Raw genomic sequence first — 27,177 nt, 5'->3', positions numbered from 1 at the left:
CACGATTTTTATTTTTTTTTCTTTTGCTTTTGCTTTTGCTTTTTCTTAGTGAGAATCTGAACGATCGCATACATAATTTGTTCATTCTATCCACCTTTTTCATTAACTTCAATCGTTGTTCATTCTTGAGGTATATCTAACTATTTGATAGAAAGCAAAAATCATTAGCTATAGAAGACATTAACAACTAACTATAAGAGTTTAGTTCCACATTTACAATTAGATTCTATTTTTTTTTTTCCAATTTTTCCAATCTTGCAACACGCCATATCTAATATAGATTTCAATTTATCCCCCTAAACACCACAACAACCATGGCATCTGACAACGTAAGATACCGTTTACAAAGAATACAAACACTTAACGGTGACCAAGAAATTGTTTTAAAACAAGTTTGGGCCTACTTTTTAAAGTATTACGGCTATCCTGTTGATATTGCTGATTCTGATTTGGCTTACAAACAATGTTTTGTTGCCTCCACTTCAACTGCTAATTTCGATGAATCACAAGCTATCCCAACAGCTGGATTATCCAAAACCAATACTAGGGGTTCCATCAACTCAACACAAAGTAATGCTTCTAAAAAGAAAAGAGGCCTTTTTGGATCGAAAAAATCCACTGCTTCGGCTTTGAATAACGGTGGTACTGGTACTGCCCAAGGTTCTCCACCAGCCAACTCCAAAAGAATGATACAAATTCAAACCCAATCTTCTTCAGAAAGATATGTTCCAGTAGATGTATCTAGTGATGAATATTATGCTATTTATGCTCATCACCACAAATCCAGTTATGAGTATTCTGACGATTATGATCCAAGTTTCGATAATATTGTTGGTGCTGGTGGATTTTCTAATGGTGGTGGTGTCAATTACAATAATGGCAATGTCAATGGTGGTGCTTATTATGACAATGATACTGCTTCTGTTAATTCTTTGGAAACTTTTGTTACTGCTGAAACCACTATTACTGATTATGACTTTACTCCAGCTACTATATTTAAGAATGGCAATAATAACAAAATAAATGGTAATTATGGTGGTAGAATTGGTCATCCTAACAAGTTCCAGCAACAACAACAACAACAGCAACAGCAACAACAATATTATCAGCAACCTCGTGGTGGTAATGGCATTAGTCGTCATCAAGCTACAATCAACTTTCCTATTCATGTAAATGCTGGTCAGACACCACTCAATTCCCTTAGTCAATATAATGCTAAAGAGCAACATCGTGCCATTTTGAAAGTCCCACGTACTGATTTGGTAGATAATCTTGTGTTGAGATTTGTTAGAGCAAGAAAATGGGATACCGAGAAGGCCATTGAAATGCTTTCTAAATCATTACATTGGAGATCTAACGATTTTCCTGCTGATGATTGGGCTATGGAAGCCGATGGTCCATCTTATCTTAATGGAACCAACAAAGGGTTTGTCAAGAATTTCACTACCGAAAAATCTTGGATTAAAGGTAGAGATAAGAATAATAATCCAATCTTTATGTTCCAAGCTAAAAAGCATTTAACTGCTGATTCTCCATTGGAACAAAATCAAAGATATGCTGTTGTCACTATTGAATGGACGAGATTGTTTCTTAGAGAAGTTAGTGAATCGGTTGACACTTGTACCATTGTTTTTGATTTGACGGGATTTTCTTTGAAAAATGCTGATTATGCTACTATCAAATTTTTGGCTGATGTTTTTGAAGCTCATTATCCAGAAACTTTAGGGTTTATTTTGATTCATAATGCACCTTGGATCTTTTCTACTGTGTGGAATATTATTAAGAATTGGTTAGATCCAGTAGTTGCTTCCAAGATTCATTTTACTAAAGATGCCAAAGAATTGTCGAAATTTATTGATCCTACTTTAATTCCTGATTATTTGGGTGGTGAAGATACTACTAGAGGTTATTATCCAATTCCAGAACCACAACATGAATTTCCTCCAAAACAAAAGGATGCTGAATATGCTAGATTGAAAAGAGAAAGAGATGAACTATGCGTTAGATTTTTGGAAACCACCAGAAAATGGATTGAATCTACTAATCCCCAAGTTTCTGATAGATATTTGAAGGATAAAATTGATTTGAATATTGCCCTTTCTAGCAACTATATTCAATTGGATCCATATGTTAGAAACCGTGGTATTTATGACAGAGATCATACATTAACTATTGGACATTAAGATCGTTTTAGTACAGAATACAGTAACAGAGCAAGGAAGGTAGGGAGGACGAATTTATTTATATATAGATTTTTGTTTAACTTTTTTCCCAAATTTTTTATTTTTGTTTCTTTTTTTTTAAAAAAAAGAAAAGGAATATAACAAATTATACAATACACACAGAGAGAAATCGAGAAAAACTTTTTATTTGTTTGGGGTATTATTATTTATACTTTTTATTTATTTTGTTTTTATATATATATCTTTTAAAGTCTCCATCATCAAGGTTTATTATTCAGTTCAGTTTTGTGGTTACATGTACATAATTGAGATTTTCTCAAGTGATATTGCAACCTAGCTGTCTTTTCAGGTAATGGAAACCAGTTTAATAAGAATAACAAATATGGTAGAAGGGCTTTACTTGCAGGTGTTGATTCAAAACTCTAAACCCGTGGCATTTAATTAATTACTAGATTAGGAAAAAGTTGGTGTTCAAATCTTTTTCACCAAATCCCACACCAAATTTAACCTTCTATAGACACAACGTTTTTTTTTTTTTTCTAAATCGTAAAATTCACAAGAATATTGTTGTCGTCAAGAAGCTGTCGTAGTCAACTATATTGTTTTAACAATTAGCATAATTTTGTTGGGCTTGTTGTTGGTGATATTACCTTAACATTTGGTAGCAACGAGAGACCAATTAAATCTTATCAAAACGTGATTTTATCCGATCAAGAGAGCTTCGGATATAAAAATAGAAGGGGGTTTCTTTTTTCTTTTTTCTTTTTTTTTTTTGCTCAGAGCATTGCCGAGATTTTTCCGGATCCTGCAGAGCGCGCATTGCCAGAGATTTGTGGTTATATCCGATCGGCACATTTGGGATTCCAATTATTGCTCTTTGTTTGCTGCTTCTGCTTGTTTCTAAATCCACAAAATCTAAATATAATAAAATATTCACCCTATCTGTGTAAAAACAGATTATTAAACAAAAAAACCGTTTTATTCTTCTTTGCTTTTCTTACTTCTTTTCTTTCATAGAAGAAATACCTTTCCAATAATAAACCCCATGTCGAGAACTGTTCCTCGATTTCCGATTATTCGGAAATTCTTTAAGTACACGTTATCTGGTGTGGCATTAACTGTGGTTGGTGGAACTTCATTTATTGCTTATAAAGTATATCAAGAATCACAACCAATTGATCAAATCAAACAATCACCATATTTCCCTAATGGACAACCGAAAAAGTCTATTGTCATTTTAGGATCTGGTTGGGGGGCTGTTTCCCTTTTGAAAAACATTGATACTAGTTTATATAATGTTTCATTAGTGTCTCCAAGAAATTATTTTCTTTTCACACCGTTATTACCTAGTGTCCCCACTGGTACGGTTGATATGAGATCGATTATTGAACCAATTAGATCAATGATAAGAAGATGTCGTGGAGAAGTGAATTATTATGAAGCTGAAGCAATTGATATTGATCCAGTGAATAATAAATTAACCATTCAACAATCCACAACGGTACATTCTGGACATTCTGGAGATGATTCATCATCAAACCATCCAAAAATCCATCAAGAACATAAGATGGAACATATCACCACCCAATTGAATTATGATTATTTGGTGGTCGGTGTTGGTGCTCAACCATCAACTTTTGGTATTCCTGGAGTAGCTGAACATTCAACATTTGTAAAAGAAGTTCGCGATTCAATAAAAATTAAAAAGAAAATCATCGATTTAATTGAAGCTGCCAATTTGTTACCCATTGGCGATTCTGACCGTAAACGATTATTACATATTGTTGTTTGTGGTGGTGGTCCAACTGGGGTGGAAGCGGCAGGAGAAATTCAAGATTATATTGATCAAGATTTGAAAAAATGGATGCCACAAATTGCTAATGATATGAAAGTATCATTAGTAGAAAGTCAACCAGTGGTTTTACATACTTTTAGTTCTGAATTAGTCGAGTACACCAACACTATATTCAAAGATACCAATATCAATTTAGTTACCAATTCAAGAATCGTTAATGTTGATGATACTCATGTTGATGTTATGCGTAAAAGTGATAAATCAATTGATAAGGTACCTTATGGAATGCTTATTTGGGCCACAGGGAATTCTGTACGTGGATTCACCAAGATTATAATGGACAAATTTAGTGAACAACAAACTAGTTCTCGTGGTTTATTAGTTGATGATCAATTAAAATTAAAGGGATCCAATAATATTTTTGCTTTGGGTGATTGTACATTTACTAACTATGCTCCCACTGCCCAAGTAGCATTCCAACAAGGGATTTATTTAGCTCAATATTTTGAGAAATTACAAGAAGTTGAAAAATTACGATACAAAATTAAACAAGATCCTTCAATTAGTGAAGTTTATGTTCATCGATTACAACGATTAGAAAATTCTTTACCTACATTTGTTTATAATTATCGAGGCTCTTTGGCTTATATTGGGTCAGAAAAAGCTGTTGCTGATTTAGCTGTGGGATCATGGTCTAATCTTTCCTCTGGTGGTAATTTGACATTTTTATTTTGGAGATCAGCATATATAATGATGTGTTTATCAATCAAAAACCAAGTTTTGGTTTGTTTTGATTGGATAAAAGTTTATTTGTTTGGTAGAGATTGTTCTAGAGAATAGACTAAAGAACATTTGCTTACGTAGTAATATTAATAGATATCTAATCAATCTAAAAGATGTCGACTATAAAAGAATAACAACAACAACAACACAAAAAAAAAACAGCAATACCAGAAGTTTAGCATACCAATCGACAATTATAATCTGAAAACTAACTTTTCTAAGTAAGAGCAGCAATATTTGAAGCAGAAGTGTATTTAACTTGAGCTAAGGAAATTTCATTATCATCCAAATCATAAACAATGTAAGCTGATCTCAAAAAGTTATCACCAAGGATATTAGCATCATTAATACCCAAAAGAAGTTGACATTGGGGATAAGGTTGACCATTGGTGTAAAACAACAGAGCAGTAAACTCAGAAGCAGGAACAGAGATCTTGGCATTGTTGGCAAAATTGAAATCAACAGTTCCAGAAGTTTGACAATCAGCGACATATAAGCTATTGCCATTACCATCCTGTTTCAATTCAGCATGGAAGGCATCAATAATACCTTGGGCAACGTCTTGTTGGAAATAAGTAATGGTGGTACCAGAATCCAAAAGAACATCAATATTACCATTGATGTTTTTACCAGCAGCTTTGATAGAATTTAAAGTGATTCTTAATTCTCTATCAGAAGTGACAGGTACAGCAATTAAAGAACCACTGTATTTAGCTTTGTCAACTCCACCAAAAATGATTTGTCCAGTGGCAGCATTAGGAGAGTTGAGATAAAGAGAATAAGCATTCTTAGCAATAACGCCTTGCTTCTTTAAGGTGACTGGAACATTATCGTAATCACCAGCAGCTTCGTTAGTCTTATAACCAATACCTAAAATCCCTTGATTGACAGAAGTTTTAGTGACATCGGCAAATACTTGCTTTGTGATCGAGGCACCACCAAACCCAACAGTATCCTTATACAAAGTACCATGAGAAGAACTACCATCACCATAACCAATATAGAATGGGTTACCCAACCTTTGAGAAGTAGTGGAAGATTTTGGGGTGTAAAGACCTTTCCCTTTACAGAAATCTGCTGATTGGCCTGGAGGTGGATTTTCACAAGTAACAGATGCATCAGGAATCCATAAATCGGAAGATCCAGTATCAACAACAACATTGAATTTTTGTCTGTTGGAACCAACAGTGATATCAGCAGCATAACTGACAACTTCGTTGTTTAAAGTGACTGGGATAGCTTGTCTTTTGACTTTACCATCTTGACCAGTGGCATTGACAGGGGTTTTAATAACCTCAAAGTCTAAGGTAACGAAACCTGCAGATCTTTTGGCTGGAGTAGCATCAACTAATAAAGCAAAAGCAAGAGCAATAAAAATATTCTTTAAAAACATTGTTTGATAGAGTTAATTCTGAAATGGGAGAATGGATTCGATTAACTAAAAATCATTCAAAAATAAAAAGCTATAGATTCAACAGCCATCTTTATATAGTTTCCAAGGACTAGTGCCATCCACCTGAGTATTACCCATTTGAATATAGTATCAACTAGCTAGAGCTATTGGGAGGAAGCAGAATGGAGTCATTTCTTGCTAGAGACACATGTGCATTCCCAAAAGATAACGCAACTCTCCCCTCTCCCATTTATCGTGCTATAACTGGTTAGTTTCTTAAATAACATGGTGCCGTATAGTTGTTGACAATGGTTATGATGTGAAATTATTGGATATTAATTGTGATGCAGTTTGTGTCGAGAACCAACTTTTTATCAGTCTTATTCCGTTCCAGTCCTGTCAACAACTAAAAAACTTGGAACCATAATTAATAAACATTCAAACTTTTAGGAAAAAGAAGTTATTTAAAAATGGCCGTCAATTAAACACATTCACCATTGAAGTTGTTTTATTGAAACGAAAACTTTTTAGCAACAAGTTTTTTAAAAGAAATGAACAAATCAGAGATAAATCTTTCCAATTGCAACATGAAAGAAATAAACAATCAAGATTTGAAATGCGCGCAAAATACACGACTAAAAATAATGCTAATTTTCTTCATCAATGTTCCAAACCTTTTATTGTTGGAAATTATGAAATAGTATAGTATAATGTACATCTGGCTATTGTCTTACTTTGATCCATCCAGAGAGAACGTTTGTTTAAGATTGCTGTTTTCTTGAAAGCCACATTTTTCCAACTACATCAAGATTATTAATTATACTGTCATTTGTTATTTTATGTCAGAATAAATGGCTTTCAAAATTAAGGGCCATTTTTCTTGTTTGTCCGTAATCGAATCTTGATTACAAATATTGTGGCAAAAGTATAATATCAAATTTATCTTTATACTTTGTTCACTCCCCAGTCCTTTTTAAACTTAGAATAAGGATACATAAATAACTTGTTTTTTTTTTTTTTTTTTTTCATTTAGAGTTGTATATTAGTAATGGGATACCAATGTTAAATTCACATCAAACCACAACAAAAACTTATTTCATAACACCAACCAAAACAATAGAAATTATTTGATGTATATCATGTTCTAAATATTATAACAATACTTGACAACATTAACTGGGAATACTGTCATGATTATGTAGTAAGAAGAAATGTAAATGGTGATTGGATTGATTGCGATTGTTTTGTAAAGTCACCATTTTAAGAGTTTTTGCAGCAAATTATAATTCAGAAAAAAAAAAACACAACTCGAATAATGATAATTGATGTTCCGGTACCTCTTCCTCAGACAATACTTAACAGTAGAAAAACTAGGGAGTTATATTGTTCGTAATAGTCTTAATACTATCTGGATAACAAACAAATATAATGGTATTAAATTGAATATAATATTCTTTATTTGAAATATAATGAGTTCGTTCGTTCTTATAAACTAATATAAAACTATATAAAAATTATCTTTAATCAACATGTTTATAAATAATAACTGGTCGTGTAAACTAGAACAAATATAAAGAATGTTACGAAACAACATAATCCACCATTCATTCAATGCTAATTGATAGAATATTTTAATATTATTCTACAATTGAAGTCGTACAAAGTATAGATATCATTGTAGAGATATTGAGATTTTACTCTGGACTTAATTTCTCTTGATAATTTATTTTTAGTTTATCCTTTTCGGAACATATTCTAAATATAGTCTTCTATTATTTCCAGAACCCCTCACAATGTTACATTTATGTAATTCCTCTATAGCAACTACATTTTGAGTTTACTCAATCATTAAACTAATTAATATGTAAGTGTTTACTAAAAGGCCAATAGGGATATTATCATAAGCTTATTCAAAATCAAAAGTATTACAGTATTAATTATTCTTTCATTTCTAGGCATATGTAAAGAATATATATTCATAAGTTAAGGATATTTAATCAAAGATTGCCGATTCTAAAAAAAAAAACACAATCAAGATAAAAAAAAAAAATATAGCACTTCCCATATTCACAAACGGCAATACATAAAAAATAAACAGAAAACTTAAAAGGAAGGCAGCAAACCGACAATTAATCTAAAGGGCAAAATTCCTCTAATTAATAGGAACAACATCAGATTGGGAAGTGTATTTAACTGGAGCCATGGAGATCTTGTTGTCGTCCAAATCGTAGACAATGTAAGCTGATCTCATAAAGTTGTCTCCAAGAATATTCAGTTCACTGGCACGAACACGAACTTCACATTTTGGATAAGGTTCACCATTGGTGTAGTATAATGGAGCAATGAATTCAGAAGCAGGAACGGAAATCTTGAGGTTTTTATCAAATTGGAAATCAACGGTACCTGAAGTTTTACAGTCAGCAACATAAACTTTATTACCAGCAGAATCAAAATGCACTTGAGCACCCAAGGCATAGATAATGTTACGAGCAATACTTGGCTGGAAGTAACTGATGGTAGTACCAGAATCTAAAAGTACTTCAACATTAGCATTGACATTTTGTCCTAAAACATTGACAGATTTTAAAGCAACACTTAATCTCATATCAGAAGTGATTGGTAAGTCAACTAAAGAGCCACTGAATTTGGCCTTGTCAATACCACCAAAAATAATTTGTCCAGTAGAAGCTTCAGGGGAGTTAAGGAAAAGTGAATAAGCATTTTTAGAAATAATACCTTGTTTTTTCATACTAATAGGAAGATTGTCATACATAGACTCAGTAGCTTCGTTTTTTTGGAAACCAATACCTAAAATACCTTTATGAGCAGAAGTAGACCAAACGTCAGCAAAGATTTGATCTTTAATAAAAGCACCACCAAGACCAACAGTATCTTGATACAAGTTACCTCTGGCGTAAGAACCATCGGCATATTGAATGTTAAAACGGGTATTTAAATTTTTAGAAGTGTTGGAAGCAGATGGGGTGTAGGAACCATTGGTCTTACAGAAGTCCCCTTTTTGTCCAGACCACTTTGGAATACAAATAGCTTTTGAATCTGGAATCCACAAGTCTGAAGACCCAGTGTCAACAATAACGCTAAGCTTTTGGTTATTTGAACCAAGAGTAATATCAGCAGCATAAGTAATAATTTCATTGTCCAAATCAACAGCAACAGGTCCTCTTTTAACCACATCATTTCTACCAGTATCATCGACGGGAAATCCTGTGTGGTCAATATCTAAAAACAAAGGTGATCTTTTAGCTCTAACAGTTGGATCATTTTGATCAACAGGAGTTTTCATGACATTAAAGTCTAAAGCAATAAATCCTGGGGATCTCTTAACTGGAGCAGCATCAATTAATAACGCAACAGCAAGAACACTCAAAATATTTTGTAAGAACATTGTTGGTTGAGCTTGACTCTGGAATGATGATGAAGTGAGGTAAAGGACAGTCGGTAGTGAATAAAGGAATGAATGACTGATTGTTGGATAAAATAAAACCAATCCAGAAAGTTGTGGGATTTTTTGCCATCTTTATATAGTTTTTTGAACCCCCCCCCCATAATTCATAATCGAACATACCATTTGAACGTAGGGGCTATTTCAATACATCGTCAAGAGTTCCTCCTAATGCTTGCAGGACATGGTGTTACCCGTCAATACAAAATATGTGAGTTAATTTAATAAAACATAATATTTTTTTCTTGCCATTATTATTTTTTTTTGTATATTTTGGTGTTCTGAAATTGTTGATGATGGTTATGATGTTCAGCAACTGGGTTTTCCGGCAAATTTGTGCCAGGAACTGCTTTTTCTTTCTCCATATTGCCCTGATCTTGACAAAACAACCTAAAAAAGGAAGGGGGGAGAAACCTTTTGGTATCCAACTTTTTATTGGCTTACCTTATGTCTTGCTAGAAAAGATAATCTATATTACCACCAATGTTGTAAGTTAAACTTCTCTTTTGCAACTCTTTAAATGGACCAAAAAAAAAAAAAAAAGAAATACGGTGATGAGATTGAATTGCAACATCAATTTGGCAATACAAGCAAAATACACGACTGGACTTGTTTCAAAGTTGATATTGCTCCTAACCATATTTTATGACACGATATATGGAATTAATGAGCATTATGCATTTTGATAGTGTTTCAATCACAAATTAATGCGAGCATTCAATGGAACTGTTCTCTTAAAATTGCCACTCTGATGAAAACTATACTAGTTCTTTGTAAATTACTAAATTATGTAATTTCACCACTTTTTTTTTTCTTTCATCGTCTAATCTCAAACAAAGTATCCTTAAGAAAGTTAAGGGGTTTAATTCTCAATTGTATATGCTAGGATAGTGCCAAGGGAGTGATGTATTGTTTCAAAATTGAATTTAACAATGTATAGTTGTATTGTTTTTTGGCCGTTGGTTTATACAATCTAGCGCCTCAGTTGAAATGTGTATACGAGCATCAATGCACTTGTCAGCCTCTTAGCTGCGTATTGGCAGGTTGAAGTAATATGTCAAATTAAACACCAAGTCAATACCAACGGTTTTATAACAACACGAGAAATATAGTAGAAAATCCCAATATGGTGGAAACTAATAGGATATTCGAAATATCCGTGAAAACATAGATAGTGATTTGATGTGAATGGATTGCGTTTGAAACAATATTCTTTGACAATTATTCCTGCAACTTTTATTCAAAAACAACACAAAAAAAAAATATGAGTTGAGAATATAATTTTGAGAAGAATTAATCATGAAATTTGAAGTAAAATTTGCAATATCTGTCAATCTCATTGCTAATTCAGCAAAATATTCTGATTAACTGAAACAAAACCAACACCAATATATCTACTAGAATGACTTAAGTGGTTTTAATCAGGTTAATCTTTATTAATGTTCCATTGGCGATACTGTATTCCCCCCCATAATTGGTGTAACTTTTAAGAATACTCAAATGACTTCTAAAATAGTTGAAGGAAAACAATACACAGAGAAGCTTCCATTTCTGGCATTCCTTGTTCTCCAACCACCACCCCTTTTCCCCTTTTTCTTTACCAAACAAAGCACACCAATTGTAAATTTCATTGTTTAAAGAACACCACAAAATTCCCATTTTTCATTTTACAGAAATTATAAGATGGCAACTTTAGCAAAAAACAATGAAATGGAACATCTCATTAAAAACAACGAATAATGCAAGTCTGACCAAGAAACCCGGACTCAAAATATTATTCAAAAAAAATAAATCCATATATTGACGAACTTTTAACTAGAGTAACTATAAATTCAAAAAATCATTACATAATAAACATTGGTTCTTTTTCATACACTCTTTGTGGAACGCATGGTGACAATTTGGGAAATAAACAAAGTTCTTTTGTACCAATAATTTGCCACATTTGCGACACGGTTCTCCTGGTTCTATTATGGCCACGTTTGTCTTCTTTTTATTATAAATCACTTTTTTCTTCATTTCCCGCAAATGTTCTGACGAGTTATTCATATCCAATGACAAATGAACAATTCGTTTATTATACTCATTGAGTGATTCAACTATCTCGTCTTTGAAATTATTAATCAGTACCGTTTCTGGGAATAATGGTAAAAGGTCTTTTAAATCGAGCATTGAAACATTGATGATGTGATGCAATGTTTCATTCAAATCATCCAGTTTATCGATTAAATATTTAGCAAATTTTAACCAAAGTTTCCTCTTGACATTATAATTTGCATCTTCAAGTTTAATTGCGTCTACTTGTTTATCCTCATCGTACCTGTTCAATATAAATTCAGCAAGACTAGTCAAATCATGCTTGAGGGCAAGTTCTAAAGCTTGATCAAATAACCCAATCTCAATATAAATCAACACTGCAGGATGAAATTTCTCATGTGATATACATAACCGAAGAATGAAATTGGTATCAAAATTGGATGTGAAATTAATAAATTTTATTATTTGTTTATCAGTACCAGGCGTTGTAATTAACAAACACAAATAAGCGTTGTTTAACTGTTTATTTTTCTTATAATGTTTATCCATAATGACTTGTTGCAAAAAATGGATTGCTTGCTGTTGGTGCTTTAAAAGTCCTGGTAAAAGCTTCTCATATTCCAAGTCGAGTTTTAACCAAGTTTCAGTAACTTTCGGGTAGTTCATCAATAAAATACTAGCATTTTCATAAACTGGTTCAATATCTCCTTTAGTGTAAAGTTTTATTAAAGTTTTGACCGCCAAAGTCCAATTCTTCTTATCAATGTAATACTTTAAGATGAAATTGTAATCTTCAATCAATTCAGCATAGAAAACCAACTTTTCAGAATTCAAAATTTGATACATTGTAGGACGATCAAGTAGTTTATAATTATTTTTAATGAAATCATAAACCCTAGAGTCATTATTTCTTGCCATCAATTCAATAATCCAAGCTGACAATACAATCATTCGAACTTTGTTTTTCTTGTTCAATTTGGCTAACAAATACTCAATAAGTAAGGCATCAGATTGTTTATGATTAAGTAACATCAAACAAACTTTTTCAAATGGCTCTGTCAGTTTTGCCAATATCTGAATCCCCTGTATTTGTAAACTCAAGTCATCGGAAACTATTCCAAAACCACCACGTTGTAAATAGTCGTATCCTTGCTTAATCAAAACCAAATCACGTTTCGGGAAATTCCCTTCATCATCTTCATCCAAATACTTCAATGCCTCTGAATATTTCCCCATCTTATAATAATCATACCATACCAGAATCGATTCGTTCTCAATCACAAACTCATATATGGAGTTTTTGGTGTATACCCAATATGTGTTGAATAAATTATCCACGGCAATCCCTCGTATTTTGTTCTCAGGAAGGCTTAATTCTTGCAATTGTTTATTAAGTTTGTTATATATTTTTAAAGAGTTCCCTTCAATACCAAGAAGATGGTGTGGTGTAAGGGCAATTTGCAGAAACTCTTCATCAACTCGGTCCAACTGCATTTCCTCATCATTAGTTATTATTTCCTTATCTGACGATATATACACATAGTTTTGTGGGGTTGATGTAAATATTCCTGGTGGATTAATTGATTTGATAACAGGTGTTGTTTGCTTAAATACTTTTTGCAATTCAACATAAGTAGTGTCAAAACAATCCCAGGTATATAAACTGTTTGCTAGAACATTTATTTGAGAATAATCATTAGAAAACATTACTCCTTGTATTGGAGAATCAACTTTATAAACTTGTTTTAATGATTTTTCATAAACATAGATTATCCCGTCTCTTGTCCCCACTACCATATTGTGATTGGAAAATGCAATAGATGTAACTTCTATATTTTTAAACTTTAACGATTTAAATACTTTCTTTTCAAGTGTATAATAGGTCTGTTTCTCAATCTGCACAAGCAAAGATTTCCCATTTGGATTCAACCAGGCATTTGTCACTTTGCCAGGCAACACATAATTCTCCACCTGTGATGGATTATCCAAATCAATCTTATAAACGACATTGGTCAATAAGATATACATTATATTACTTGATACCAATAGTTTATTGAGTTTGTTTGATAAACTGAACTGTAAATGCACTGGTTCTAATTCAAATTTCGCTTGCTGTAGATTATCACATATTGAAGCCTGTTGCTGATCCAAAGAATGAACAGTATACGAGGAATTGGTTTCCGACTTTATGGATTTGGTTTTATGCCCGTTAGATGTCATTCATAGAAGTTTTAGAAGTATATGGGTTTGGTTGAGAGGAATGGGTAAGCTGTGTGAGTTGTTGTTCGGTTGTATTTATTTTTTTTTTGTCTGTTGCCAGAAAAGAAGAACGGAATACCACAAACAATAATTTGCTCTACACCCCAAGAGGTCTACATTAAATTAACAATTGGAGGTTGGTTTATTTATGTTTCTCTAGAGGGATGAACGTTAAATAAGCTGAATCAATGACATATATTGTTGATAATGAGATAATGAACTTTTTGCTTAGTATTGCCTACTCGGCTACCAACAGTTCAGCTAACTAAATATGCAAAATTTACATCAAGCAAACACTTGGTGATTCGCCTATTAATAGACATCTCAAATAAACAGCTCTCATTTTTAATAACGTAGATATCATTACAAAGACGAGGCAATGCTGGTTGTGGTTTTTACAAGACTATTCGCAATTTATTTTCTCTGTAGAGATTCCCGTGATCATTTTTTTTTTTCCTTGTTCTCCTAATTTGAGCTTTGCCCCCTTTAAATATTTCCTTCCATTGCTTTATCCAGAATAATTCCATTTGGCTCACTTTATATTTCCATCTTTTTTTTTTTTTTTTTTTTTTCCACCACACTTGATTTTTTTTTTTTTTAATTGGTTATTTATTCTACAAGTTATTGCAACTATGAATGTTTTAAAATTACAGAAGAAGTATCCAATATTAGATCAATCTGATTTATTCAGTATTATTGAAGATTTCCGTGCAATTGATTTGGATGATAAAGGATGGGTTGAAAAGAAAGACGTCATTAATGCCGTTTCTAAAAAGGGGGAATACTCTTATGATCAAGCAAGAGAGACATTAAAACAAGTTGATGTTGATGCCTCTGGCCATGTTGAATTGGATGATTATGTGCAATTGATGGCTATATTAAAAGAAGACTCTTCATCAGCTACCCCACCTCCACCATCATCGACAATTTCTGGGAACTCCGCCAGTTCACCTTCAGTTGTTTCACCTAAATTTAAAAAACCTCCACCACCAATTCCAACTGCCAATAGTAAAAACAAAACTTTCCTTGGCGGTAAAACATCAGGGACCACTCATACTATTAATGATGAAGAAAGAACTGAATTTACAAGACACATCAATTCAGTTTTGGCAGGTGATCCAGAAATTGGTGATAGGTTACCATTTGATACTGAGACTTTCCAAATTTTTGATGAATGTAGAGATGGTTTGGTATTATCCAAGTTGATCAATGATTCTGTTCCAGACACAATTGATACAAGAGTTTTAAATTTACCTAAAGCTAAAAAGACTTTAAACAATTTCCAAATGTCAGAGAATGCCAACATTGTCATCAACTCAGCAAAAGCTATTGGATGTGTTGTTGTCAATGTTCATTCAGAAGATATAATTGACGGGAAGGAACATTTAATCCTTGGTTTGATTTGGCAAATCATCAGAAGAGGATTATTGTCTAAAGTTGACATTAAATATCATCCGGAATTGTATCGTTTATTAGAAGAAGACGAAACTTTGGAGCAATTTTTACGTTTACCCCCAGAACAAATCTTGTTGCGTTGGTTCAACTATCATTTGAAAAATGCTGGATCACAAAGAAGAGTTACCAATTTTTCTAAAGATGTCAGTGATGGTGAAAACTATACTGTCTTATTACATCAATTACAACCTGAGCATTGTGATTTGTCCCCATTAAAGACAAGTGATTTATTAACTAGAGCTGAGCAAGTTTTAACTAATGCCGATAAAATTGGATGTAGAAAATATTTAACACCCAATTCATTGGTTTCTGGTAACCCAAAATTAAACTTGGCCTTTGTGGCTCATTTGTTCAACACTCATCCTGGATTACAACCAATTGAAGAACACGAAAATATTGAAATTGAAGAATTTGATGCTGAAGGAGAAAGAGAAGCCAGAGTGTTCACCTTGTGGTTGAATTCGTTGGATGTTGATCCGCCAGTTGTTTCGCTTTTCGAAGATTTGAAAGATGGGTTAGTTTTATTACAAGCATACGATAAAGTTCTTGCAGGATCTGTGTCTTGGAAACATGTAAACAAAAAAGTCAATGGAGAAGTGTCGCGTTTCAAGGCATTGGAAAACACAAACTATGGGGTTGAAATTGGTAAGGCTAACGGGTTCTCTCTTGTTGGAATTGAAGGGTCGGACATTGTGGATGGGAACAAATTATTGACATTGGGATTAGTTTGGCAATTAATGAGACGTAACATTGTTAATACCTTGGCTGAATTGGGCAAAGGTGGTCATAATCTCTCTGATGCCGATATTTTGAAATGGGCTAACCAGCAAGTTAGCAAGGGAGGTAAATCTTCTAATGTTAGATCTTTCAGTGATTCGTCATTATCAAATGGTGTATTCTTATTGGATGTGCTTAATGGATTAAAACCTGGTTATGTTGATTATGATTTGGTTTACACTGGTAACAGTGACGAAGAGAAATATGCCAATGCCAAATTGGCCATTTCTATTGCCAGAAAATTAGGAGCTTTGATTTGGTTAGTTCCTGAAGATATCAATGAAGTCAGAAGTAGATTGATTTTGTCTTTTGTTGGAAGTTTGATGGCTGTTTCAGAAAAATAAGCAGAAGAAGTTGCCTTCATTTATGAAAAGCAGTTCTACCATGTGTATTATCATAACTTTTATATGTCACCTTTATAGTATTATATCAATAAGCTTTTTTTTTTAAAAAAAAGACAGCTTTACCCTGGAATGTAATACTCATAGCTAGCTAGTTGTGATTTAAGAACTGTACAACAACAATATTCAAAGAATGCACGACATTTGTACATTGTATTTTGTTGTTGCGACATTTATAAATCGCTTGTCGCAATTCTTTTTGTTGATTCTTTTTTTCTTTTCCATCCAATTAAAACACCTCGAATATTCATCAATAATTTCATCACACTAGTACGAAGAAGAGATATTTACATACTTTCCTTCACACACAAAGAAATGTCTTCCCCAATATTACCATTCACTGAAGCCAACTCTAAGAGAGTCACTTCATTATTTAGACAAGCTTTAAGAACCGCCTATGATCATTCAATGAGATGGGATGTTTATAGAGATGCCACCATAAATATCAGACGACAATTTGAAGCCAATAAACATATTTCTAATCAACAAGAATTAGAAGCTGCAATTAACAAAACTAAAGCTAAATTGGCCGAATGGAAACACCCTGATCCATATATTCCACCATGTAGACCAGGCGGTACTAAATACCAAAGAAATATCCCAGTGGCAAGAGAACCACTTGTACCAGGTGATTGGTAAAATTGCATAAATAATGGACGTCTACAGAAACAGGGATGTACATGATTATTCTTGTACATTGTATATATCTATATATATTCCAAAAAATAAATAAAAAGTTAAACAGTACATGCATATATTTTGATGAACAAAATTGTATTTAGTAAATTAATGTATCATCGTTCTCAATATCAATTGTTCCCTTCCAATGTTTTAGTAAAATTTGTGTAGAAACATTAGCGGCAGCAGCACCAATTTGACCAACCATGGAGAAGTATTTAAGTAATAAATGTCTTTGTTCGAGTTTCGTAGTACTTAACCCAGTCACCAACAATGGCCACTGAATCATCAACAACAAATATGGAGAAGCATGTTGTTGTACATCAGAAAATTGACTGAGATAATGTATAAACAGTATGATTTTATCAACTAACCCAGAAACATCAATGACGAAAAATCGTGTCAAAATCATAATCAACGACGATAATACATATGATTGATGCGAAATGTCTTGCCAACTAATCCAATAACTGACATTATTTATTCTTAATTCTTCAACTGGTAATCCAGACACGTATCTTGTCAATTCATTTTCAGCAATCACACCCCGCGAATCAATATAAACAATATTTGCTTGATTATAAAAATCTGAGAGTAATTTGACATAGCTCATGGTGTCAATGTACACGTTCAACCTTTTCTTATTCAAAATCTTAAGTAAATCTCGGAAACAAACAAGACATGTATTATCGTACCCCATTAGTATATTGAACCCTTGATCACTAATAATACCCAAATCTCTTAACACTTCAACTTCAAATTCATTGCCAGGAGTAACCAATTGATCAATTTCAGCATCGGTTTGTAAAGTTCCACCTAAATTGGTACTTAACCCAGCTAATATTTCAATTGAAACAAACCAAAATTTACAAAATACAAATTTTTTAGAAACGTTTTGATTTATGGCTTTTAATAGTAAACTTTTAGCCCCCATTAAATGAGGTCGCCATTTTTGAGTTTGTGATGTAGCAGTAGCTGCAGTTAATAACAATAACGTTAAAAGAACTGCTTCAATATTGGCATTAATATCAGTTTGTCTCGCAGGTTCTAATAATTTTAGACATTTGGACAAGTAAGCCCCATATGCTCTTTCATCTTCGGGACGTTTATACTTGAGATAACAAGTATTAGCACCTTCGGCCAAAATTGCTGCCAACAAGAATGGTTCAGTAGCTGCTGTTTGTAAAATTATATCTCTTGCAGGATTTGAAGTTTTTTTTGTTTTAGCATCATATGCTTGGAATGGTTCTATAATTTGAGCAAAATTATTATAAAATTCTTCCCAATATAATTGTTCATGTTTGCGTGGTAATTTAATATAATCAATTGGAACATTTTTCGTAATTTGTTCAACTATTAGGGGTTCATTTAAAAAATTAAATTGAAAATCTTCTTCCAAGATTGGAATATTGGCCACTTCTATTATATCTGAGACTAAATTATTCAAATCAGCAGTTAAAATATTCAAATCAGAATCACTTAAGAAATCGTTACTATTGATCAAATTTTCAATATTTAATGGTGATGGTTTAATCAGTGATTGAGTTTGGGGTTTGATTCTTCTTGGAATATCGTATTGTACCGGTAAGAATTGAGTCGATTTACCCATGTTTTCAATTTCCTCTTTAATCAATCGTCTTGATATCCGAAGAACTTTTTCACCAGCCAATGGATAAGAACATTGTTTACCTAGTCGAACACAAGTAGAACAATATGGTTTCTCTTCAGGACATCGGATTTTTCTTCGTTTACATTCTCGACACCCATTCCGACTATAGCTTTTACGAACTCTAGGAGGTGGAGGTTGATCCAGCGGAGAATTGACCCGTGAAGAAGATGAGGTGGCAGATGATAGAGAAGATGGTGATTGTGACATGTGGGGACCAGTGTTTGAAATCTGAATAGTAACAGTGATTTTGGAATGGATGGATGGATGGATGGTTGGTTGGTTGGAAGGTTGTTGGAGATGGGGGGGGGGGAAGAAAAAAAATGCAACGTTGTGATGGTGATAGTAAAATGAAAAAGGGCTGACAGACAGATATTGGGGGAACTTGAAGATAAAGGAAGGAAAGAAAAAATCTTAACAATGAGAAGAAAAATAATTAATATGGACTCAGGAACACTAAACCAAAACAAAGCAAAAGCAAAAGCAAAACAAATAACAATTCTATTCTTATCGCTTAATTACACACATACACATATACACACAACTATCACTTCCATTGTCCCTTAATAAAATGTCTTTTTCAATATCATATATACTTGAAATGATACAATTGAGTATCCTTTTTGTATTTGAACAACTTCGAAAAATAACCATACCAAACCCAGAAAGATATACTCCACAAATAGAAAGTAATAAGATGGCCACACCATTATCATTGCCAACTACCAATACATCAATTGATGAAGGTGTTTATGATCAAAATAACTTTGTTAGCACCGTTATCTTGTATGCGTGTATTGTGGTTGTATTTTCAGTTGGTTTAATTTCAGTTCTAAAAAGGGAACCACATAGACTACCTGAAATAGAATTGCAAGTACAACTTCCTCCATCAACAGCGCTGTCAATAATGATGTCTTCACCATCATCATCATTAGTGGCACCAATACCAGAGCCATTAACCAGAAACCCTAAATTTGAGACAATACTACCGGAAACATTCGAATTTCCTCCTCTTGAAAGAACCCCATCTATCACTAGTTCCAATTATTCTTTGAATTCAACTATAGATACCACTAGAGATTTTAAGTATACCTATCGTGGAGATTCACCTGCTCTACATTTGTTAAACTTTTCAGCTAATTCACCCAGCAGATCAACTATTGTGTCTCAAGTGGTATCTGAAGAAACAGTCAATGCTTCCTTCACAACATCAGATTCTTCCTCTGACAGTTTAAGAAGATTGAAAACATGACTGTAACAGTGCATTAAATGTTGTTAAGCATTGAGGATAACCACAGTTGGGTATTACTATATACAGGCATTTTTTGTGCGAATTCTGAGTTTTGTGTTACATATCAGTGTCAAGAGACAAAAAAAAAAGATGAAGAAGAGAAGAGATGATGATGATGATGAAGCGATGAAAGAAGAAGGAAGAAAAAAAAAAATGAGAAGAGGTTGGGAAATTTAAAAAAAAAAAAAAAAAATATCTTGTTGATTTCTTATCCTTTAGTTCATTGCAAACACATATTAAATCATGCCTAGATCAAAACGTTCGAAACTTGTTACTTTAGCACAGACCGAAAAGAAGGGGAAAGAGAATAAGACTCGTTTGTTTGACGAAGTTAGAACTGCATTAGATACTTATAAATATATATGGGTTTTACAATTTGATGATATTAGAACCCCTGTATTGCAAGACGTTAGAAATGATTGGGTTGGATCAAAATTAATTTTGGGTAAAAGAAAAGTGTTACAAAAGGCACTAGGTGAAACCGTTGAAGAAGAATATAAGGACAATTTACATCAATTATCTAAATTGTGTGAAGGATTACCAGGATTATTATTCACGGATGAATTACCAGAAACTGTTGATGCTTATTTCAAAGCATATTCCAAACAAGATTATTCTAGAGCTAAATCTAGAGCACCAATAGATTTCACTATACCTGCTGGGATTGTTTATTCCCGAGGTGGACAAATTTCAATAGAAGAGGATGTTCCAATGTCACATTCTTTGGAAGAGACTTTGAGAAACAAATTGAAGGTACCAACCAAAATCAAAGCAGGTAAAATTGTTCTTGAGGAGCCGTATGTTGTTTGTAACAAAGGTGATGTTTTAGATACTAGACAAGCTATGTTATTGAAACAATTTGGTGTTGCTGCCAGTGAATTTAAAATTCCTATTCTTGGTTATTACTATGATGGAGAAGTGCATAAGTATGATAACCAGCAAACTGTATAAAAAGAATTCGAACACAACAATACGGAATGTTAGTTGTATTTAGGGAATTATATTACACGGGAAGATTAAAAACAGAAGAGTATTAATTTAAAGAAACTACTATTATAGATTCCAGTGTTGTGATATTGTCTATTATCGACAAGTACAACAGTAAGAGAATAATCACCAACTTTATGATTAGAGCTTAACACTACACCGCCCTCCCCCCATTTTTATTTTTCAATTTTCTGAACTAAAAACATATATTTTGTATTATGTAATATAAGAATTACAATAAAGAAAATAGATCAAATCAAAGAATTGAATACTGTCAAATCTTGAACTAAACATAGTTCTTATTCTTTGCAAAAAAAAAAATCTCTCTTATGTAGTACTTCTTGCAATCTTTCAAGAATCATATATATCTATTGTTGTTTATTAAAAATCACATAATTGAACCCCCCCCCCCGACAAATATATACATCTATTTACCAATTCGTATCGATTTCTTCTGGTTTCCTAATTTGAACAAAGAATAAATAAGCATCTCCTTGACCAATATTCCTCAAAGAATATTCATTACCTTCAGGGATTTGGACTTTACAACCTTTAGTAACAACAAACATATTTTCATTCAATGTGACTTGAATCAATCCTTTCATCACATTAAACATATATGTACTACCAGTCACTGTAACTGGTGGCTTAAATCCGTCAACTGGTAATTGTAACATCCCACCAGCAAAAAAACTTTTATCTTCATCAAACAATGATGCCACAAGATAATTATCATCAGTTGGCTTTACATAATTCCCACCTTTATGATTATATGCAATTTTACGTACCCTTGATTCCCCATTATCATTAACTTCCAACAGTAAATTATCTTCTTTAAACCATTCGGAACCAGATATTTCAGGATCAGATTCATAATCGTAATCAGTGGGGGCAACAACGGAGCTCTGTTTATAAGTTCGTTTCCGATTCAGTCTCCTTTTAGTGGAACCAGAAGCAGCAGCACCTGTGGTAGAGTTTGGAGATCTTGAATTATCAACTGTTTCATTGTCGGGTATATGTACCACTTCTTTAATCAGTTGTAATGGAATGTTATGTATATCTCTTGCTAACGTAGTATCTTGCTCATCATCATAATCTAAATCCTTGGAATATATGATTCGTTCATTTCTCCAAAATGCCAATGGTTTGATTCTTGTACGTTTGGATCTTCGTAATCCATTCGGATTATCTGGTGGAGGTGATGGTAATGGCGATTCTTTAATGATTTTTCTTCGCGTCTTGCTCTTAATATTACTTGATGGTTGCGAATAATCATTAAATGTCGAGTCCATCATTGAATCTTCAATTGAGTCCTGTTGTGATTCACCATAATCTCTGTCATCGTCATCATCTTCTTCTTCATCAAAATATTCGGTGACACTAGTTGTATTTGCTGAATCAAAACTTGACGGTAGTTTTTTAGTTTTACCCAATGCCATTTTTTTGGTAAATGATGAAGCTGCTTTAGATGATTTGGTATTGGATTTTGTTTCTGTATTTGATTTTGGTACTGATGGAGGTGGGGGCGGAGATGGTTGTCTGTCTTCTTCAGTTATGTCACCATAATCTTCTTCCACATCAAACTGATTATAATCATAGTCTTGTTCTGGTAATGGTGAGCGCAAGGGTGACTGTTGAGTTGTAACAGGTGATTTCTTATTTGACACTGAAGATGTAGTTGCTGTAGCTGATGAAGTTGAAGTTGATGGTAAATTAAATGTTTCATCATCCTCTTGATTGAAATTGATTTTCCGAGCTATATTATTAAACGGTTGACTAATGGTTGATTTGTATTTGGACACTTCTTCTGCTCGGGGTAATGATATTGTCAGTTTTTGCCCTTTCAGTTTGTTCATCCTGTCATCTTCATCATCTTCGAAAAATTCATCCACATCTTCCATACCATATTTATCAGTTTTCAAATTTGTTTTGGGTCTGATACCTGTTTTTCTAGATTGACCACCAAGATTAGATAAATACATAATTAGTCGTTAGATTCTAATCTATATTGATGTGATTTCACGAGTTGGTTCTAATAAAAGTTAAACCGTGGGTGATTATGAAGTGTAGATGTGGGTGGTACAAAGGTTAAGATGGTTCTAGTATTGTTTTTGTTTTTATTTTCTTGCCCTCTTTTTTTCTTTCTTTTTTTTTTTTTTTTCTTTTTTCCGCTGAATGGAATTAGCAAGGAAAATGAAGAAACCGCGACAGAGAAAAAAAACGTGACGCAAAACATAAACTGAGGATATACGAAACGTGACTTTGTTTATTAATTTATTCAGATAAACGCGTAAAAAATTTTTTCAGACGCACACCCACGCATATACACAAAGATAACCACTGGTATAACCAATAGTTGAGTTTTTTGTTCTGGTTGCAAGCCACCCAGTAGTAGGTTTATATTGAGATTTGATAACCAATAATTAATCCATCATTATACGAAACATATAAATTATATATAGGTTTCTCCACTGTTCTTTTTCTTACACTTAATCCAATAATAGTTCTATACCCATGATAACCTAATGATAAGGACAACGCATTGGGGAAAATATGTTCTTGTCTCATACCATAAACTCCTTGATAGGTACATAATCTCATAATTGTTATTAATCCTTGTTGAGTTGCAGCAACTAAGCACAGAAGTTCAGGTATCACCATACTTATGGATATTCGATTGGTAAACTTACTTTCTTCATTAAATGGTATTGCTAAATCAAATACTTTCAGGGTTGAACAATTGCAAAAAAGCGAAGGGAACCTAAACATTGACAATTTCTTAGCAGTAGACACTAATAAGAATTCATCACTAGACCCGTTCACTAGCTCTTTATGTATTCTTCTGTATTCATCGTCAAGGGTAGTTGGTTTGTAATTGGTGGTAGTACTCGGATTAGTGCGACAATTATCTTCCAATTGAGACTCAAAATTAACTGTCTTACTAGGGAAAAATTGGAATTTACCACCCAGAACGTTGAGTATCCGTGTTTCTTGCCCTATACGGTTCAATTCGCGTGACTCATCAATATTATCATCTCCAAATACATCCTTGAGAGACCCCACGGGTAAAAACCATTTAGAGTTCATTGGCTTAACTGTCCAGCAGTCCTCACTCAACACAACTCTTGAAATACATAATGCCTCAGCAAATTTTACACGTTTAAATTTCTTCAGCTTCAATAGGGCCAAGTCATGGGAATCTATTCCGTTTCGATTCTCCAACTGTTCCATTGTGGCATCAACATAATAATACGGTTCCTTTCTGAAATACTCAAATTCCTCTTTATTTAAAGGTCCTAAAGCTATTGCAAAATTAAACTCAAACACAATAATTTCCCCGGATATAGACACGCATGACACTTGTACGGTATGCTTCTCTTCTGTCTGGGTGTACAAAACAATAGAAATATCTGGGATATTATGTAATATTTGATGAGATTTAATATGATAGAATCTTTCATCGGCTGGATGATAATACAATAGAACAACACTTTGTGAGTTATCAGATGCTACTATAATATTGTGACCATTATAAGTTTTAAAATCTAACCCCCATAATGATGCCTCTGTTTTGATTCTAAAGTCTGGTTTTACAATAGTAGGTGTTGTCACTGACGTTGATGCTGTAGAAGATAATGTGACCGTTGCAACTGGGTTGTCTGTGTCTTGGTCATTGTCATTACTCTGTTGTTTTGTTGAATTTCCAAATTTTTTCACTAGTTTGATTATTGTTTCAGTGTACCATATAAATAACGTTCCATCATCAGAGCATACCCCTAAAACTTGGCGGTTGTTGAAATTTCCAGTCTTGATATAATTGATAGTATGAGGAAAATACGGCCAAGTAGAGATTAGCCTATCAGTACTTGATGTGTACATTGGTCGTGTATCTATTCGAAGCAATTGCTTTGATGGTAAGTTGGTTAGTCCATCAAAGCCAAAAACTATCAATTCTGAATTCAATCCTAGTACTAGATACTCCATGGTACCATCGGAAATAATTGTTGATAAATTATTCTTAAATTTTCGGAAATCTTCCCCAAATAATTTTTTAATGCCAAAATGTTTTAGTTTCAAAGAATTAACAAACTTATTTGAAGGTGATTTATACAAAATCTTGGAGTAATCTGAAGTATCTATAGCAGTATAGTTGACATTTTTGAAATCTTGACTTGGAATTTTAAACTCAAATCGATCCTTATACAGTTCATCTGGTATTGCAGTTTCAATCGATGGGGGAGCAGTAGATTGTGCCGCAACATATTCATATGATTTATCAATCTCATTATTACATTGATCAGTAATGATGAAATTTTGATTTCTGCTACCACCACCACCACCACCAAAGCTTTCTCTTCTGGTATTATAGAAACTATCAAAATCGTCATCAATATCATTATTTATTTGAATTATCCCCAATGGTTCATCTTCAATTATTACTTCATCATCGGAATCAGAAAAATGCACCTCATTTTCATTTCTAATATTACTCATTATCGTACTAATACGGACATTACCATCACTGGTAGCTCTGCTTCGGATTGTATCCGTCAGACGACGATGCTGTTTTCTGATCCGCTGAATCCCTCGTGATTGAAGAAATTGTTGAAATGCTTCCATAAGATGTTACAAAGAAATGATACAATCCAGCCAGATAAGACAACAAGATATATAGGAAATACAATAAATATGTGTGTGTTCCAAATTCTTTTCAAAAAGACGTTGTTGATAAAGGGTTTTGATAACTGATTTATAAATTCGATGATAAAAGATAAGAAGCCCAAAAAACATTTGATAGAATCAGGCGGGTAAAAAAAAAGAACAGAAAATTGGAGAAGTTGACACAGAAGAAACTTCTCGTGTGACCAGTCACGTGATTGTTGCATTCTTCAGCGCAGAGTAGTGAGCGGGTTCAACTATATAATGGAAACTCAAAAAACCAGTTATTATCATGTTTATATACGGATACCATATAATTGAAATTGTGTAGCCAAGAGGTTGTGTTTAAACCGTGTAAATTTGATGCAGGTACCGGATAATCTGTCAACGATTGAAAAACCTGTAGTCCAAATGTAGTAAATACAGTTATCACCTCTTTTCTTATTTTTAGATTTTGTTGTCATCTCTGAATATATTTCTTAGTCTTCCATCAAAGTTTATCCCGTACGAATTAAAGTGATAAAAGTACTATTTAAGTTTATGTAAATGATGTCAACGATGCCACACTTTATTGGGATGAGTGAGCGAAAAAAAAAAAAAAAAAAGGGGAAAGACATTCTTGTAAATTGAAACTTTATTGAATCATTCATCATTCTTAAAAACAATTGCTGTGATTAGCTATTCTAGATATATTTATCTAAATCCAATTGAATTATAAAGCATAAAATAAAACCAACTCAAAACAATGGTGCACGCAGACTACTCGAATCTCAAATCTGGTGAATTCTCCAAGGAAGAAACCCTCCAACATGTTCTAGATTCCTATAAGGCATTAGAAACTGACAACTGGGTGGCAAACTTATCCAATTGTTCGTCATTGATATGGCATGCATACAAGTCATTGAGCATAAACGTCAATTGGACGGGTTTTTACCTCACTATTGAAAACAGCAATGATCAAACCTTGCCCAAAGAATTAATTTTGGGTCCATTTCAAGGGAAAGTTGCTTGTCAATTGATTAAATTTGGTCATGGGGTTTGTGGAACTGCTGCTTCAGAACAAGTAACACAATTGGTACCTGATGTAGAAAAATTTCCAGGTCATATTGCTTGTGATGGAGAGACTAAAAGTGAAATAGTGGTTCCTATTGTGAAAAATGGACAAACAAAGGGAGTAATTGATTTGGATTGTTTGGATCTTGAAGGATTTGATAAAGTTGACCAAGAATATTTACAGAAATTGGCTGAATTAATTGCTCAATCTTTGTAATGATATAAAAGAAAAGAATTTGGCATTATGGAATCTTGTCAAAAAAGGGATCAATAGCTTCATTGAAATATAATTAGCTA

The 27,177-nt window shown here is 33.2% G+C and overlaps 13 protein-coding genes across 13 annotated transcripts, besides 1 other annotated feature; 7 read left to right on the top strand and 6 right to left on the bottom strand. All coding sequences in view use genetic code 12, as the record gives it.

Moving 5' to 3' along the window:
- Window positions 1-314: 314 nt before the first annotated feature.
- Window positions 315-2,183, top strand: CD36_63460 (phosphatidylinositol transfer protein, putative; the record flags this gene model as incomplete). The annotated part of the gene is made up of 1 exon (XM_002421030.1): window positions 315-2,183. One exon carries the CDS (start codon window positions 315-317, stop codon window positions 2,181-2,183), a length of 1,869 nt encoding a protein of 622 aa, XP_002421075.1.
- A 1,045-nt stretch (window positions 2,184-3,228) lies between these two features.
- CD36_63450 (external NADH-ubiquinone oxidoreductase, mitochondrial precursor, putative) lies at window positions 3,229-4,818 on the top strand (the record flags this gene model as incomplete). The annotated part of the gene is made up of 1 exon (XM_002421029.1): window positions 3,229-4,818. The coding sequence occupies one exon, from the start codon at window positions 3,229-3,231 to the stop codon at window positions 4,816-4,818; it is 1,590 nt and encodes a 529-aa protein (XP_002421074.1).
- Window positions 4,819-4,978: 160 nt separating this feature from the next.
- On the bottom strand, window positions 4,979-6,154 carry SAP1 (secreted aspartyl protease, putative; the record flags this gene model as incomplete). The annotated part of the gene is made up of 1 exon (XM_002421028.1): window positions 4,979-6,154. The coding sequence occupies one exon, from the start codon at window positions 6,152-6,154 to the stop codon at window positions 4,979-4,981; it is 1,176 nt and encodes a 391-aa protein (XP_002421073.1).
- Window positions 6,155-7,477: 1,323 nt separating this feature from the next.
- Window positions 7,478-7,747: a mobile genetic element.
- Window positions 7,748-8,306: 559 nt separating this feature from the next.
- On the bottom strand, window positions 8,307-9,560 carry SAP6 (aspartyl protease, putative; the record flags this gene model as incomplete). The annotated part of the gene is made up of 1 exon (XM_002421027.1): window positions 8,307-9,560. One exon carries the CDS (start codon window positions 9,558-9,560, stop codon window positions 8,307-8,309), a length of 1,254 nt encoding a protein of 417 aa, XP_002421072.1.
- A 1,881-nt stretch (window positions 9,561-11,441) lies between these two features.
- On the bottom strand, window positions 11,442-13,874 carry CD36_63410 (vacuolar membrane protein, putative; the record flags this gene model as incomplete). The annotated part of the gene is made up of 1 exon (XM_002421026.1): window positions 11,442-13,874. The coding sequence occupies one exon, from the start codon at window positions 13,872-13,874 to the stop codon at window positions 11,442-11,444; it is 2,433 nt and encodes an 810-aa protein (XP_002421071.1).
- Window positions 13,875-14,545: 671 nt separating this feature from the next.
- On the top strand, window positions 14,546-16,489 carry CD36_63400 (fimbrin (actin bundling protein), putative; the record flags this gene model as incomplete). The annotated part of the gene is made up of 1 exon (XM_002421025.1): window positions 14,546-16,489. One exon carries the CDS (start codon window positions 14,546-14,548, stop codon window positions 16,487-16,489), a length of 1,944 nt encoding a protein of 647 aa, XP_002421070.1.
- A 372-nt stretch (window positions 16,490-16,861) lies between these two features.
- On the top strand, window positions 16,862-17,185 carry CD36_63395 (LYR family protein, putative; the record flags this gene model as incomplete). The annotated part of the gene is made up of 1 exon (XM_002421024.1): window positions 16,862-17,185. The coding sequence occupies one exon, from the start codon at window positions 16,862-16,864 to the stop codon at window positions 17,183-17,185; it is 324 nt and encodes a 107-aa protein (XP_002421069.1).
- Window positions 17,186-17,324: 139 nt separating this feature from the next.
- On the bottom strand, window positions 17,325-19,100 carry CD36_63390 (transcription factor with zinc cluster DNA-binding motif, putative; the record flags this gene model as incomplete). Its single annotated transcript, XM_002421023.1, has 1 exon — window positions 17,325-19,100. The coding sequence occupies one exon, from the start codon at window positions 19,098-19,100 to the stop codon at window positions 17,325-17,327; it is 1,776 nt and encodes a 591-aa protein (XP_002421068.1).
- Window positions 19,101-19,461: 361 nt separating this feature from the next.
- On the top strand, window positions 19,462-20,142 carry CD36_63380 (conserved hypothetical protein; the record flags this gene model as incomplete). The annotated part of the gene is made up of 1 exon (XM_002421022.1): window positions 19,462-20,142. The coding sequence occupies one exon, from the start codon at window positions 19,462-19,464 to the stop codon at window positions 20,140-20,142; it is 681 nt and encodes a 226-aa protein (XP_002421067.1).
- A 282-nt stretch (window positions 20,143-20,424) lies between these two features.
- On the top strand, window positions 20,425-21,132 carry CD36_63370 (mRNA turnover protein MRT4; the record flags this gene model as incomplete). Its single annotated transcript, XM_002421021.1, has 1 exon — window positions 20,425-21,132. One exon carries the CDS (start codon window positions 20,425-20,427, stop codon window positions 21,130-21,132), a length of 708 nt encoding a protein of 235 aa, XP_002421066.1.
- Window positions 21,133-21,599: 467 nt separating this feature from the next.
- On the bottom strand, window positions 21,600-23,150 carry CD36_63360 (centromere-associated protein, putative; the record flags this gene model as incomplete). Its single annotated transcript, XM_002421020.1, has 1 exon — window positions 21,600-23,150. The coding sequence occupies one exon, from the start codon at window positions 23,148-23,150 to the stop codon at window positions 21,600-21,602; it is 1,551 nt and encodes a 516-aa protein (XP_002421065.1).
- A 415-nt stretch (window positions 23,151-23,565) lies between these two features.
- On the bottom strand, window positions 23,566-25,788 carry CD36_63350 (conserved hypothetical protein; the record flags this gene model as incomplete). The annotated part of the gene is made up of 1 exon (XM_002421019.1): window positions 23,566-25,788. The coding sequence occupies one exon, from the start codon at window positions 25,786-25,788 to the stop codon at window positions 23,566-23,568; it is 2,223 nt and encodes a 740-aa protein (XP_002421064.1).
- A 784-nt stretch (window positions 25,789-26,572) lies between these two features.
- On the top strand, window positions 26,573-27,097 carry CD36_63330 (uncharacterized protein YKL069W orthologue, putative; the record flags this gene model as incomplete). The annotated part of the gene is made up of 1 exon (XM_002421018.1): window positions 26,573-27,097. One exon carries the CDS (start codon window positions 26,573-26,575, stop codon window positions 27,095-27,097), a length of 525 nt encoding a protein of 174 aa, XP_002421063.1.
- Window positions 27,098-27,177: the final 80 nt, after the last annotated feature.

This window comes from Candida dubliniensis, chromosome 6 (genome assembly GCF_000026945.1).
Source record: "Candida dubliniensis CD36 chromosome 6, complete sequence".
Lineage (NCBI taxonomy): Eukaryota > Fungi > Ascomycota > Pichiomycetes > Serinales > Debaryomycetaceae > Candida > Candida dubliniensis.
The sequence above is the reverse complement of the archived record's forward strand: the minus strand, read 5'-3'. Positions and strand labels throughout refer to the sequence as shown.